This window comes from Hevea brasiliensis, chromosome 8, assembly GCF_030052815.1.
Source record: "Hevea brasiliensis isolate MT/VB/25A 57/8 chromosome 8, ASM3005281v1, whole genome shotgun sequence".
NCBI classification, from domain to species: Eukaryota; Viridiplantae; Streptophyta; class Magnoliopsida; order Malpighiales; family Euphorbiaceae; genus Hevea; species Hevea brasiliensis.
In genome coordinates this window covers 19,907,763-19,924,479 of record NC_079500.1, presented here as the reverse complement: position 1 = coordinate 19,924,479, position 16,717 = coordinate 19,907,763, and the positions used below count along the sequence as shown (strand labels likewise).

General features: G+C 27.1%; 1 protein-coding gene and 1 pseudogene across 1 annotated transcript; both read right to left on the bottom strand.

Moving 5' to 3' along the window:
• Positions 1–8,697: 8,697 nt before the first annotated feature.
• On the bottom strand, positions 8,698–9,992 carry LOC131182089 (uncharacterized). Its single transcript, XM_058150726.1, has 2 exons — positions 9,711–9,992; positions 8,698–9,507 (listed from the first exon to the last, which is right to left on the bottom strand). The coding sequence occupies exons 1-2, from the start codon at positions 9,990–9,992 to the stop codon at positions 8,698–8,700; spliced, it is 1,092 nt and encodes a 363-aa protein (XP_058006709.1).
• A 1,799-nt stretch (positions 9,993–11,791) lies between these two features.
• Positions 11,792–12,396, bottom strand: LOC110637103 (17.3 kDa class I heat shock protein-like; annotated as a pseudogene).
• Between the last annotated feature and the right edge of the window lie 4,321 nt (positions 12,397–16,717).

Sequence of the window (16,717 nt, the reverse complement as noted above, 5' to 3'; positions counted from 1 at the left end):
ATAGAATATATATATATATATATATATATATATATATATATATATATATATATATATATATATATATATATATATATATACATATATATATACACCCATTAGAAGACAAAAGCCACCAACTCCATCTTTTTCTTCACTCTTTCTCTCTCTCTTCCTCTAGCACCCTTGTCCCCCATTTCCTCCATTGATATTCAAGCTTTCAAGCTTGATTTCCCAAGCTTCTACACATCAAAACCTTTAGCACCCTTCACAAAAAATACTTCCCACTCCATAAGGAAGCCATAGATACCCATAAGAAGCAAGAAAGTTGAGGTTTGGGAAGCTCAAGTAAGGTTAGTGCACTAATCCCTCTTCTTCTCTTTATTAAACATGAAAAGCATGTTTAGCCAAGTATAAATATCATTAAAACAAAAAGAAAATCTTGAGAAAAGAACCTTTGAATTTTTGGCAGCCATGGAACTTGATGTTTGTTACTTTTAAGTGATGAAAAATGGTTCCATGAGAATGTGTGATGAGTTGAAATGTTTGGGTATTTGATTGTATAGTGTTTGTGAAAATTTAAAACTTTGAAAACTAGGGTTTGTGTAAATGCTTGAGGACTTGGTGTAAATATTGAAATTGACCTATTGAGTTGAAATTGTTGCTTATATAAGTGTATTGCATGCAATTGAAGTAAGGAAGTTGAAGGAATTGAGATATTGGGAGTGTTCAATTTTCTACAGATTTGGACTCAATGAGTCCAGTGGGTTTATTGACCCATAACTGAAAATGTGTGACTCCAATTGGTATGAGGCCAATTGGAGGTGAAAATAGACTCAAAATAGCCCATTTTTCATGTAGACACCATGCCTAAATTTTTCCAAAATCATGACCAATTCTCTGCCCAAACCTGGATGACCAAACATTGAAACCCAGAAATTTACTAAATGAACATACGTGTTCATTTGGTCATAACTCTCTCTATATTGATCCAAATGACCTAAAATTATATCAATGGAAAGCTTAGACATAGGGCTACACTTTTCATGAAGACTACTTGACCCAGTTTTGCTTTTAACCAAATCAAATTGTTAGCACAAATTGAGTCACTAAAACTGCCAACCCAGAAAATGACCAAATGAACAGTATTGTTCATTTGGTCATAACTCTCTCTATACTTTTTCAAATGACGTAAAATTTACATCAATGGAAACCTTAGACATAGGGCTACACTTTTCATGAAGACCACTTGACCCAGTTTTGCCTTTAACCAAATCAAATTATTAGCAAAAGTAGAGTCACTAAAATTGCCAACCCAGAAATTGTCCAAAATACTGTTCCTTTGGTATGCTTGACCAGTTTTGGCAAAAATGTCATAACTTAGTCTTCAAAGCTAAAAATTGAGTGAAACTAGTGCCAAAAGTTTTATAAGACATAGCACAACAATTTTTATGTTTTGACCAAGCTCTAGAAACCATTGCATCCTAGGGAAAATACTAGCCAAAGTTAGGAATTGAAATCTGGAAAATGTTAAGTGGAACCCAGAATGCCATTTGATACCCGTGTGTTTATTTGGCCATAACTCCCACTAAGAAATTCCATTTGAGATATGCCAATATGATATGGAAACATGATACTTAGGGCTACAATATTGATTTAGACACCTTTGTAAAATTCTAAGTGTAAAGACCCTAAAAAGAGGGTCAAATATACTGCCCTAAAGTTTGGTTATTGCCTTTATAGGATTGAGAGTCCAGGTAAATACATTGACTATAACTTACTATACCAAGCTTGAAAAATTATGAAATTGTACCTGCGAGTCCCTAAGACATAGAGGAACATATCTTGTGAAGGAACCTATGTCTAAAAATGACCATAAAATGATCAAATGACTGGTCAAAATTTATTGACCAGGAATTGTAAATTCTGGACAGCTTAGAGGCAAAGGGACCAGTTATGTTATTTTGACCATAACTTGAGTTCTATAACCCCAAATTTAGTGATTGAAAAACTGAAATTCAAGTTTAAACATAGAGGAGCAATTGTTATGAAGGAAGTGTGACTAAATAGACATCATAACCTAGTCAAATTCCTAGATAAAGATAACATATCAACATGAACCTAAAGAAAGGTTCATGAGAAAAATGTTATATATGATAATTAAAATACTCATAAGGATAATTAAATATTAAAAATGATATGAATATGTAAATTGGGACTAATGTCCCATTAATATGAAATTAATGGTACCAATGAACAGTACCAAAAAACAGTAACAGTGAATAGTGCTAAAATAATTAAAAATGTTTAATTGCCCATAGTATACCTAGACTTATTTATTTAGTTTGGATAAATTGGTATACCAATTAGGGACTACAGATAGCAGTACTGCCTACCGAGAAAATCATGAACTGACAAAATATGTCCGGTATGATTGTTTTATAGGCTATATGCCTACTTACTGGCTATTGTGCGTACTTTATTTTTGGCTTTACAAGCCTGACAGCGGGTCTCGTGCCCGACAGCTGGCCTCGTGCCTGACAGACATATACTGGATATACATACGGCTGTCTAACCAGTATACACTCGTGCATCCAGCTTTTATAATTTGTTATAGGTTTCTTGGGCACTGATAAAAATTAATTAAGACTTAAAATATAATAAGTAATCATAAAAGATCTCGATAATGTTAATTGCTTCCAAAGAGCAATAAAAAAAATAAAAGACCCAGAAATTATGATTTACAGATATTATTTCAATTGTTAAATCATTATTATTATAAATTATGCCCCACTAAGCATTATGCTTAGCGCATTGGCTTTCCATCGCGTAGATACTGGAGATCAGTCCCAGTAGCCATAGCAGCAACAGTAGTAGTGCTCACACAGAGACTGATCAGATCTGCCAGTGTTTACTAGTCACCTCTACAGTTATATTTTAGTAGGGCTTATGTATAGACTAATATTTTGGTTCATTATGTTTAGTCATGAGGTAATTATTAGTTTATGATGTATTTCATTTTGGACTTGAAATTAAACTTGAGATTGAAATGAAAACTTATAATTTATTATCTATGAATTTCCATATGAATGCAATAGATGATACTTCATTTTGAGATCTCATAAATAGTTGTAAATGATATGATAAAAGAGAATATGATATGGAAATATGTGAGATAACTATGAATATGTTAACAGGTGATAGTGAAACCGGTCAGATGCTAATAAAACAGGGGAGGCTCTGTCCAGGTCTCTACAGAAATAAGTCATAAATTTTTTTTTTTTTCTACACAGAATACATGTTTTAAATGGCATCAAAAGTTTACAATAGATATGATAAAATAAGATAAGGTGCTCCGGCATCGAATGTGGCACTTTTTACTCTGCTATACAGTAGACGGGTAAGGGGCTTCACAATATTAGCATATATTTATTATATATACCTATAATTTTATATTGTACACACACATATATGTATATATATATTCCTTTTGCACTGTATTTATACTTTTTCAGATCATTGATATTAATTTTAAGATAATATTAGTACTAGTAAATAAAGATAATATTTAAATGTGTTATATTCCATTAATTATATTAAGAGCATGTAACAAAATTTTGATATTTAAAATGATGAAAATAATTATATGATTGAACTAACTTTAAATGATTTCTTTTCTTTAACCAATATTCCAATTATATTACTTTATTTGTATTATTTCTATTACGAAATATTTATTAAAATATTTGAGAGATAAAGTGTTTAGTCTATATAAAAAGTAATAAAAATAAAACATGAAATAATTAATAAACAAATTTAAGACACTATTTTATTTTCATATATTAAATATGAAAGAAAACATAAAAATTAAAATTATTGGTAGTCACATGTATGCGTGTGTGTATATATATATATATATATATATATATATATGCAATGTGGCACTTTCTCTCTATAAATAACTCTTTCTTATACTAATTATTATTTTTATTCCTTTTTATTTCTCTTTTAATTATCATTATTATTTACATTATTACTTTATTTTTATGATTTTAATTATTATTTTCTTTAAAATTTAATTTTTAAAAATTAAGGCCTTTTTGCGATTTAATGCAACGTTCAAAAATTATTTATATTGTTATTTTTAAAATTCCTTTATGAAAAAATATTATTTTTCACATATCACCCTTAATAATAATAATAATAATAATAATAATAATAATAATAATAATAATTTAAAAGATAACAACAAAAATAATAATATAAAAGGTCACTATAGCCATTAATTTATAATCTCACATTTTTAAAATTAATATATATTAACTACATCCACGTGTCTCAATATGAAAATCTATAACAATTGGATTTGGGGATTTGCTTCCCTATATTTCTAAAAATAGCAAGTGCATGTTTATTATTAATGTTTTGTTTTTATATTATTTTTTAATTATATTTTATATATTTTTAAATATTTATAATTAAAAATATTTTAAAATTTATTTACACTTATTAATTAAATTTTTCTCTAAATAATTTTAAAAAATAAATTTTATATTTTTGTATTGAGTGAAAGTAATAATAATAAATTATACTAACAAATTATAAAATTAAATAATATTTAAGAAAATTTCAAATTATTTTTTATAGATTTAAATTTTCATGCTATTTATAGTAATTAATAATTTATTTTATATATTTAATTTTAATTATTTTATTATTTAAATATATATTAACATATTTAATAAATATTATCCTATTTTTTAATTAATTACTCCATACAAAATATGATTATTTTTTGATCTTTTAGAAGAAGGATTAAATTTTAAATTAATTTCAAGTTAATTATGACATATAATTAATAATTTTATGCATACAAGAAATCAATTTTTTCTATTAATACATATAAGAAAAAAAATTAAAAATAAAATAAGATATTTTTATATAATCGCATCTGCATACAAAAACAATTAAAGAAAATACTTTATAAGGTAAAAATTAATTTATTAATTAAGGAAAGAAATGAAATCTACAAAGAATAGTCAAGGAATTTCCTATTAAAATTTGTGGAGATTAATTTTACAATTAAGAAAGAAAAGGAAACCAGCTAAGAACTAGTAGAGGAATTTCCTATTATAATGGGTGACCATTAATTATTAATCAATAAAAAGAAAATCCAACATTAATTAAAAAATAGTTGAGTAATTTCCTATAAACGTAGTGGATATTTTTTCATTAATTATTGTGTAAAAGATATACAAATTAAAATTATTAGTAGTTACTGTGTGTGCACGTGTGTATTAAAGAACTTGTCACATATCACCTTTCATAAATAACTTTTTCCTATACTAATTATTATTCAATTATTCTTTTATTTCTCCTTTAATTATCATTATTATTTACATTACTACTTTATTTTTATAATTTTAATTATTAATTTCTTTAAAATTTAGTTTTTAAAAGTTAGGGCCTTTTGGGATTTAATGCAACATTTAAAAATTATTTATATTTATTTTTTTTTCTTGTAAATTTCTTTATGTAAAAATATTATTTATCACATGTCACCTACTATTATAATAATAATAATAATAATAATAATAATAATAATAATAATAATAATAATAATAATAAAATTTAAAAGATATCAACAACAATAATAATATAAAAGGTCACTATGACCATTAATTTGTAATATCACATTCTTAAAATTAATACATATTAACTACGTCGACATGTCTTAATATGAAAATCTATAACAATTGAATTTGGGGATTTGCCTCTCTATATTTCTAAAAATAGCAAGTGGATGTTTATTATTAATGTTTTGTTTTTATATTAATTTTTTAATTATATTTTATATATTTTTCAATATTTATTCTTAAATATATTTTAAAATTAATTTACACATATTAATTAAAATTTTCTCTAAATAATTTTAAAAAATAAATTTTATTTTTTTGTATTGAGTTTAAGTAATAATAATAAATTGTACTAATAAATTATAAAATTAAATAACACCTAAGAAATTTACAAATTATTTTTTATAGATTTAAATTTTTATGCTATGTATAGTAATTAATAATTTATTTTATATATTTAATTTTAATTATTTTATTATTTAAATATATATTAACATATTTAATAAATATTATCTTATTTTTTAATTAATTACTCCTTATCTTATTTTTATGATTTTATCTATATCAAAATTATATTAGTATGCTCTCAATATATAAAGAAGAAAAGAAAATGATATCAAATGTAAAAAGATAATAAAATACGATTATTTTTTAGCCTTTTAGAAGAATGATTAAGTTTTAAATTAATTTCAAGTTAATTATGACATATAATTAATAATTTTATGCATACAAGAAATCAAATTTTTCTATGAATACATATAAGAAAAAAATTAAAAATTAAATAAGATATTTTTATATAATCACATCTGCATACAAAAACAATTAAAGAAAATACTTTATAAGGTAAAAATTAATTTATTAATTAAGGAAAGAAATGAAATCTATAAAGAGTAGTCGAGGAATTTCCTATTAAAATTTGTGGAGATTAATTTTATAATTAAGAAAGAAAAGGAAACCAGCTAAGAATTGGTAGAGGAATTTCCTATTATAATGGATGAAAATTAATTATTAATTAAGACAAAGAAAATCAAAAATTAATTAAACAAATAGTTGAGTAATTTTCTATACACGTAAGTGGATATTTTTTTATTAATTATTGTGTAAAAGATATATAAATTAAATTTATTAGTAGCCTTGTGTGTGTATTAATGAGTTTGTCACATATCACCCTCCATAAATAATTTTTTTCTATACTAATTATTATTCAATTTTTTTTATTTCTCTTATTATTATTATTATTATTATTATTATTATTATTATTATTATTGTTATTTTAATTATATTTTTTTAAATTTGATTTTTTAAAATTAAGGCCTTTTGTTATTTAATGCAATATTTAAAAATTATTTATATTATTTTTTTTATAAGTTTCTTTATACAAAAATATTATTTGTCACATGTCACCTTTCATAATAACAATAATAATAATAATAATAATAATAATAATAATAATAATAATAATAATAATAATTTAAAATAAAAAATAATTAAAAAGATAACAACAATAATAATAATAACATAAAAGGTTAGTATAGTCATTAATTTGTAATCTCACATTCTTAAAATTAATACATATTAATTACCTCCACGTGTCTTAACATGAAAATTTATAATAATTGGATTTAGAGATTTGCTTCCCTATTTTTCTAAAATTAGCAGGTGCATGGTTATTATTAATGTTTTGTTTTATATTAATTTTTTTAATTATGTTTTATATACTTTTCAATATTTATACTTAAATATATTTTAAAATTAATTTACAGCTATTAATTAAATTTTCTCTTGACAATTTTAAAAAATAAACTTTAAATTTTTGTATTGAGTGAAAGTAACAATAATAAATGTTACTAATAAATTATAAAATTAAATAATAGTTAAGAAATTTTTCTCAAATTGGTTTTTTATAGATTTAATTTTTTATGCTTTGTATATAATAATTAATTATTTATTTTATATATTTATTTTAACTATTTTATTATTTAAATATATATTAACATATTTAATAAATATTGTCCTATTTTTTTAATTAATTACTCCATATCTTATTTTTATATTTTATATATATCAAAATTATATTAGTATGGTCTAAATATATGAAGAAGAAAAGAAAATGATATCAACAATGATTATTTGAAATATAAAAAGATAATAAAATATGATTATTTTTTAATTTTTTTTAGAATAATAATTAAATTTTAAATTAATTTCAAGCTAACTATAATATATAATTAATAATCTTATGCATACAAGAAATCAATTTTTTTTCTCTTAATTTTCTCTTAATACATATAAGGAAAAAAATTAAAAATTAAATAAGATATTTTTGTATAATCACATCTGCATACAAAAACAATTAAAGAAAATATTTTATGAGGTGAAAATTAATTTATTAATTAAGGAAAGAAATGAGATCTACTAAAAATAGTTAAGGAATCTCTTATTAAAATTGGTGGAAATTAAGTTAATAGTTAAGAAAGAAAAGGAAATTAGCTAAGAATTAGTAGAGGAATTTCCTATTAAAATAGGTGAAAATTAATTATTAATTAAGAAAAAGAAAATCCAAAATTAATTAAAAAAATAGTTAAGTAATTTCTTATAAATTTAAGTGGAGATTTTCTTATTAATTATTGTATTAAAGATTTCTATAAAGTACTTAAAAATAAATAAATATTACTTTACATAAATTTATGAGATAAAATATAAAGATTTCTCTAAACTTTGCATTCATATATGCTTTTCGGAATTGACTATCAATTTCATAATTGCTAATACACTCATACCAAGAGTTGAAAGAATTAGAATATGCCAAGTTCTCTTTCCCCACTTTACTTTTCAATGCATTATTGTATTGTTCAATGAATTTCAAACCCATCAAAAAATGCATTCATACTTTCACTAGGTTGAGTAGTTAATATATTGGCCCAAAATGACCTTTTCACATATCCAATGATGCAGTGACGGAGCCAAGAATTCAACTTAGGGGTCCAATTAAAAAATATAACTTATAAAAATAATATACATAAACAAATATAAATTGACAAGAAGATTGTTTAGAAAATATTAATAAATTGTTATAATTAAATTACAATAATCCTCGTCTATTTTTCATTGACTTAAATTTATCCAAAATAACTTCATTGTCAATACTTGGAAATACATCCATTTCAATGTAAGTCACCAAACAATCATTTAGTAGCTCATCTCCCATTCTATTACGAAGTAAACTTTTAATGATATTCATTGCAAAAAAAACTCTTTTCACTGTCGCTGTAGCAACTGGCAAGATTAATAATAATTTGATTAACAAATATACTAAAGGAAAAACAATATGCTTTTTTGTAGCAACCATCTTCTCAGCAAGACCTCCAATTCTACTCACTTCAAAAAATTTCTTATCCATATGCATATCAAAGAGAAAGTTCTCAAGTTGATATTCAAGTTCAATTAGAGCAACTGGAGAAAATTCACATGGATAAAATTTTGCGAGTTGAATCAATTTGCTAGTATCGAATACAGAAAATGAGTCCTTAGGATCGAGACATGCCATGCATAAAAGCAAATTTGTATTCACTTCATCAAATCGATTATTAAGTTCTTGAAACTGCATATCAATCACATAATAAAATAACTCAACGCGATAATGATGAAGATTTGTCATTTCTTCACTTCTACGCCTTGATCTCCCTCTGGCTACATAGACATCCTCCATATCTAATACAGTTATATCACATTTACCACAAAATTCCAATACCTCAAGTAACAAAGATTCCCAACCATTTTCTCTTATCACTTGCAAATGACATTTTGAGACTTTAACTAGATTCATAGCATTTACAATATCTTGATCCCTTCTCTGTAAAACTTGTGATAACTCATGTGTGATTCCCAAAATCTTTTTCATAAGATGCAACACAAAGACAAATTCAAATTGATTCATAATATCTAACAAATCAATCGCTTCAGCCCTTTGTGGATTATCATTACTATTTCTCCAATATACTCAAGAACATTAATGACAGAAGGAAATAAATGTATCAAATTAATAAGCGTACCGTAATAAGAACTCCAATGAGTATCTCCCGGATTCTTCAATACCGTTTCTTGATTAAGACCTTGTCCAGTTTTTATTTCACCTTTTGCAATTCCTTCAAACACTTTCTCTAGTTGTTTTTCTCGAAGCATGTCCCTGTGTTTACAAGAACCTCCAATAACATTGACCAAACGAGTAATAGTATTGAAAAAAGAACCTATACTTGAATGCTTTTTAGCAACAGCAACAAGTGTGAGTTGGAGTTGATGAGCAAAACAATGGATATAATGAGCACTAGAATTCTCCTTCAAAATCAAACTTTTAAGGCTATTAAATTCACCTCGCATATTACTAGCTCCATCATAGCCTTGACCTCTCAAACTAGATATACTCAAGCCATAAGTAGAGAGCTGATGGTTGTCGAATCCACCAGAAATTAAATTAACTGAAATCACCAATTATGAAATATTTTCTGCAGTAAGTGGTAAATCTAGGTCGAACCCTAGAGACTGAATTATTAAATTCCGTGCACTTGTGTAATGGAAAAAAAAAATGAAGGTTGGGGGGGTTAATTCGCAATCCAAAGAAGAAATCAAAAATCCAAAATTAAGATCTAAAATTAAATAAGAAACTCTCGAATTAAATAAACTTTAGTCCAAGGTAATTCTCATTCCAATGCATTGATTCGATCATAGACAAAAGAAATACAATTATCTCTTATTGAATACTTAACGTAGATTTATCAAACAACGAGGTAAACCCCTAACTTCCCTATACTCATCAATTCGAGCCCAGCACTCTTATTGACTCTAATTATTAACTAAATTGATATTAAGCAATCCTCATCAAATTAATAACTGCTTTAAGAATAGGAAGTAGTTAAGCTGAACAACAATTTATAAAGCATAAATCATTTAATTCACGCTATTGTTTCCTTAGGTTATTATCGAAAACTGGGATCATAATCAATAAAACCTAATTGCTACTCATGTTCAATCTTACACAACAATTACGGATTATGAAGATGAACTAGCAATTGATCAAATCAAACAATTAACTAATAGGCCTTTTTAGCAAATCATTCAATAGATCAAAAACAATTAAATCAAAAAACAATAGATATTCAAAAAAACGTAAATTAAATTAAGAACCTGATCTCACAAATTACACATAAGAACTTGAGTCCCTTGAACTGAATTAAAACTTAGCCACTCATGGCTTATAGAAAAATCAAGAAATAATGAATAAATCTAAAACTATTGATGTGAATGGAGAATGAAGGTGTTTTTGATGTCGAGAGGCTGCTGAATTGGATGTTTGTGTCGGCTGCAGAAAAAAATCTCGTAATATAATAGAGAATCCCTTACTTGGAATATGAGATATGTAGCAACCAATACTACCAATATTGTCACAATCTAAAACAAAATTGTCAGAAAAGGCTTTTAAGGTGGAGAAAGAGAAAAAGAGGTAATTGTCTTGTAGTAGAATTAGGTTTTAGGGTTCTTTTATGAAAGGGAAATCATAAAACAATAAGTGATGAATAAAAAAGAAAAAAGAATTTCGTTAATTATTGTTTTCAAAGGAAATTGGTGGGACGTCATCCATAGATTTTTCATTTATTGTTTTTATTAATAAGAGATGATGTTACCCATTTGCCATGGGCTATAGGTGGGACAAAAACTGTTAAAGAGAGACTCTAAAGTCTTGTCCGAACATATGGCGTCTTGACCAAAAACTTTGTGTCGTATCTGAACATACCAGATCGAACACCTTATGTCTTATCCAAACATTTCATGTCTTGACCAAACACCTTATGTCTTATCCGATCATCGTATATATTTAATGAAGTTTGAATCTAATTCGGATTTGAAGATATGAATCCTTTTTCATTTGGATTGAAATTTTAGCCGTTCTATGTCACAAAGTATTAAAAAACTCAAAAAAATAAAAAAAAATAAGGAAAAGGAACAGGGAATTTTATTTTGAAAAAAGATTGGATATTTGGATTTTAAGACATTTTTTCTCCACTCATGAAAGTTTACCAATAAAGACATTAAAAAAGATACCAAGCTACCCTTTGTTTCTCAGTTTCAGAAAGAATGAAAAAAATTATCAATGCATATTGTTTTAATCAAGCGCAGGCAGGAACTGCAAATTATTATTATTAAATTACCAACGAAATTTTACATAAAAAACACTTGCTCACAAAATACCAATAATCATACCTGTAAATTTACAGAACAAACACCAATCTTTTATCTATCTACATATTTTTCACAAGAAATAGTATCGCAACCAGAAATCTCAATAGCCTTAACATCAGCTTTCTTGATTTCTTCTTTGGGTACAGTCACAGCAAGAACTCCATTTCTCCATAGAAGCCTTAATCTTATCTATTTTCACATTCTTCAGCGGCCTGAACCTCCTCAAGAATTTGCCGCTGCGACGCTCCACACAGTGCCATGTATCATTCTTGTCCTCCTTCTTCACATTTCTTTCTCCGCTGATTTGCAGCACTAAGTCATCTTCAATTTCCGCTTTCACTTGCTCTTTTTTGAGCCCAGGAAGATTGACCTTGATGATATGAGCTTCTGTAGTCTCTTTCCAGTCTATGCGAGTGTTACCAAAGGCAGAATTTTCACTAGAAGAGCAAGGGAAAGGAAAGTCCTTGAATGGATTCCATAGGGCAAAAGAAGAGAAAGGGTCAAAAATGCTAGCTCTTGGGTTGCCATTTTCAATCTCAAGGCTTAAGTTTTAGAATGGAAGATATTTTTTTTTCTCTGAAGTAGCTACGAATACGAATTGCTTCTTGTTGTCGTTGGAACAACGGTGGGTGGCATGGGTTGGATATTTATAGAATGCAGGTGAAACATTTGGTACTTTCTTAATCAATCTTTACTTGTGTCATGGGTTTTGTTAACGAACTTTCTGGCAAATTCTGGAGATTTGGGGCTTTTATAGTGAAGCCTCTGGACTCTGTGTTTGGATGTGGGCTTTTTTGGGTAGTCCTCCAATGGTGTCATTCACAACAAGGCCAATATTTCTTTGTCTTTTAGGATCCTATCTCGAAGGAAATATTTTTTTGTTTTTTGGACTTAAAAATATTATTAAATGATTTTTAACTATCGAAATTATAGAATAAGAGATTTCAAAATTAATGAAAATATTTTTCTAATTAACTAAAAAATACTTTACCAATTAAAAAAAATAAAAAAGAGACGCCAATTTTTAGATTGTGATACAATTATCAAAATATAAAAAATTTATAAAGACATGATATAAATATATACTTAATAATTAATCTACCGATGAACAGAAGAAATAGTGAGTTAACGGAGACATGCTATGTTTAGGGTCTTATTTATTTCTTTCTTCCATTTGTTTTCTTGATTAGCCTTGTTTAAAGTTAACCCGATGAGGCTAGCCTTGAGTTATGAGCTATACTTAACTATTAATCTCTCCTTGACAGACGATTTAGAGTACAACCCTTGTATATAGAATGATTTTAATATATCCATAATATGGTGGGTTCTATATGTATGAATTTCATCACAATAAATAATTAAAATATATCTGTTGCATATATGATAATTATATTAAAGCAAAGTATTCAATTTAATTTAATTTTAACTTATTAACTAAATTATCTCAAAAGTTTGAACTTAATCTCAATTTAGTCAAAAATTAAAATTTATATACTAAATTTCTTGATTTAGGTAAAAAAAAAATCAAGAAGTTCAATTTTTTGATTTTGGAGCTAAATTTCTTGATTTACTCCAAAAATTAAAAAAGGAAAACTTAATTTCTTGATTTAGGTAAAAAAAAAAATCAAGAAGTTCAATTTTTTGATTTTGGAGCTAAATTTCTTGATTTACTCCAAAAATTAAAAAAGAAAAACTTAATTTCTTAATTTTTTTTATTTTTTAGTTAAATTGAGTTTAAATTAAAATTTCTGAATATACAATCAAAAAATAAGAAAAGGACTAAATTTAATATTTTAAATGCAAATGTAAAATTGAGCATTAAGTCATTACATTAATAACCAGAAAATAAATAAGGGGATAGCATCAAAACCCAAAAATTATTCCAGAAAAAAGCCTTAAAAACAGAAGCAGCAGGAATATCCTTGGACGTTAAAGTGAGGAAATCAACATCTCTTCCGATCCCAAGTTATCTAAAATGATTAATTGGTGCATCTTCAATAATAACAGTAGGCAAAAGTCACATGGCTGGATTGCAGTTTCCTATACATATGATTACATGACTCCTTCAACTTCGATTTCTCATACCTACGGATGAGCAGATTTCGGTTTAAATTGAAAAATCGAACTGAACTGAGTCAATTCGATTCAATCGGTTTTGTTTTAAAATTTAATCGGTTCGGTTCAGTTTTATATTATAAAAATTTCGATTATTTCGGCTCGGTTCGATTTTGAAGAGAAAAAATCGATTAAACCGAACTGAATCGAATAATAATTTTATATATTCAAATCGAACTAAATCGAATCGAATAGATTTTTGAATTGATTTATTTTTATGGGGAATTTATGAATTATAGTTAATTATATATATATATATAAATTGTTTAATTTCATTGATTAATGTTTATTAGGTTCAAACCAAAGTCAAAATTAGACTAAATAACTTAAAAATCAAGTATAAATTAAAAAATCAATTAAAAATCAAAACTGATCAATTTGAACTGAACCGAACCAAAATAGAGCAGTTCGGTTGGATTTGATTTTTCATCCATTTTAGTTCGGTTCGGTTTCTAAAATATGTAAGTCGGTTTTCATAATTTAATTTGATTCGGTTCGGTTCGGTTCGATTCGGTTTGAACCGAATGCTCACCCCTACTCATACCCAAATCTTGTTTTCTTGTATAATAGACATTCTCCTTACACATGAGGAAAGGTTCAAAGAGTCAAAATTTGATTTATGTCACAATTTATTAGTCAGTGGGCTATGCAAAGATGTTGCATTTCCTTTGGAGGCACCGTTCATTGAGTGTTCTACACAATCTTCAAATACATACATGGTAAAGTCTCCTTGGAAAAAGATTCTTTATGAGCTTATTAAGGTTATGGAAGAGCAAATACTATCTCACGCAAAGTGATCTTAGAAAATTTAAATAAGCCTCAAATCATCATGACTCTAGAAATCCTACTACAACCCAGTCCCAAACTATAACACATATAGCTAGAAATGACAGCTAATTTAGGGATAGAGCTTTGCTCAAAAGACTCTCCAACTGGGAAAATGGAAAAATAAAGTAGGATTGTAAGTATTTAAAGATATAGAAGAAGCTTCAAATCCAACATGATCATTTTCTTTTCTTTGTTAATTGATGTGATAAATTAATATGAAGCATGAAAAAATGTGACACTACTAGCTATAAAGAAGCTTTTGTTTTGCCTAAACATCCTAAATATAATTACTTTATAAGCATCAATACATCTCAAAACACAAGCAACCCACACTTTTCCAATAAAAAAGCCCAATGTGTTAGTAACCACAATAGCCCAACTTGGACCATATATAATCGCCAATTTGTTGCTTAAAATCTCAAGCCATAGAAGGAAAAGAGCAAAATCAAGAGAGCCATGAAAATCCAACTTCTCTTTACACTTCTTTTTTCATTGCTTCAAATACTTCTCACTACATCATAGAATAATTTTGCATGTGACAAAAAAAGGTCTAAAACAAGCTAATATCCCTTTTCTAATATATCCCTTCCCGATGCGGATCAAGCCAAGGACATAATTTTACGTCTAACTCTCCAAGAGAAGGTGCAACAACTAGTAAATCATGTCATTGAAATTTACCGACTAGGCATCCTTGCCTATGAATGATGGTTGGAGGCACTTCATGGGGTGGCCAATTTTAGTTATGGAGTACATTTTAATGCCATAATGCCTGGTGCCATTAGCTTCTCAGCAGTGATTTTTCTACCGCTAGTTTTAATGAGACATTATGGTTGAAGATGGGGCATGTGGTGTCAACAGAGGCTCGAGCCACACAATGTGGGTCTAGCAGGTTTGACATTTTTTAGTCCTAATGTTAATGTGTTTCGCGATCCTAGATAGGGCCTTGGCAAAGAGACACCAGATGAGGACCTAGTGGTGTTATGATATGCAATGAATTATGACAAAGGCTTAAGTAGTATTAATTCAAATTTAAGAGAATATTAAACAAATTGATTAAAAATGTTCCATTTTAACATTTTTGTTGGCTTGATAGGGATTTTGGGGGATAGTATATAGAAAATGAAGTGAAATTGAATAAGGTAGAAGAATTTGTTATAGACCAGGCCTTAATTTGCAACTTCAAAGTCCTGATGAGACTTGATTTCTTTAATGGGATAAAAAATGGCTCATATTTAGGAATGTTGAATCGTTTGATGTATGCAACAATGAACATGAAATTTTGGCACTTGATGTTACATGGTAAGAATAGTCTTGTTAGACAACAATAGAGCTCTTCCTTTATCTAAAAACATCACCAAGAGCTTAGCTGTTATAGGACTAAATGGTAATGTCACTGAAGTTGTGATAAGCAATTAGGCCGGTGCACTCTCCTAGTACACCACCCATTTACAAGGGTTGCAAAAGTGTGTCCTAACAGCATGGGTGGGTGTTCAAAGAAATTAACCCAAGATAAATCAATATTTGTTTTTTGTCAATAGATAGATAATTTATTGGCAGAAATAAGCACAAAATTGCAGCACTAGCCCATGGCCCATATACAAAAAGGACTTCAAGCAAGCACAACACTTAAAGCCATACAACAAAAGGTTCTTAGCACACCGAATTTCCAAACCCAAGACAAGCTAACCCAAGTCCCAACCTACAAAAAAGAAACTAAAAAAGTTGATGGATATTTGACCCAAAAGGACCCAACCAAAACAAGGAAGCATCTTTGCTCTTGCTCTAAACTTGGAACCCACACTTCGTAACTGCTTAGGAAAGATGACATGAAACTAAGAAGGAAATCGTAGAAGAAAAACTAAAGTAAATAAAGCCATGCAAACCCATTTAAGCCCAAACAGTTGAACTTTAAACCTTAATCCTTT

Bases quoted from the DNA above. Each gene is read 5' to 3' on its own strand.
- LOC131182089 (XM_058150726.1), bottom strand. From the start codon at position 9,992: ATGCGAGGTGAATTTAATAGCCTTAAAAGTTTGATTTTGAAGGAGAAT. The intron at 9,508-9,710 runs GTATTGAAGAAT...CTTATGAAAAAG, and splicing joins AAGGTCTTAATCAAGAAACG to ATTTTGGGAATCACACATGA.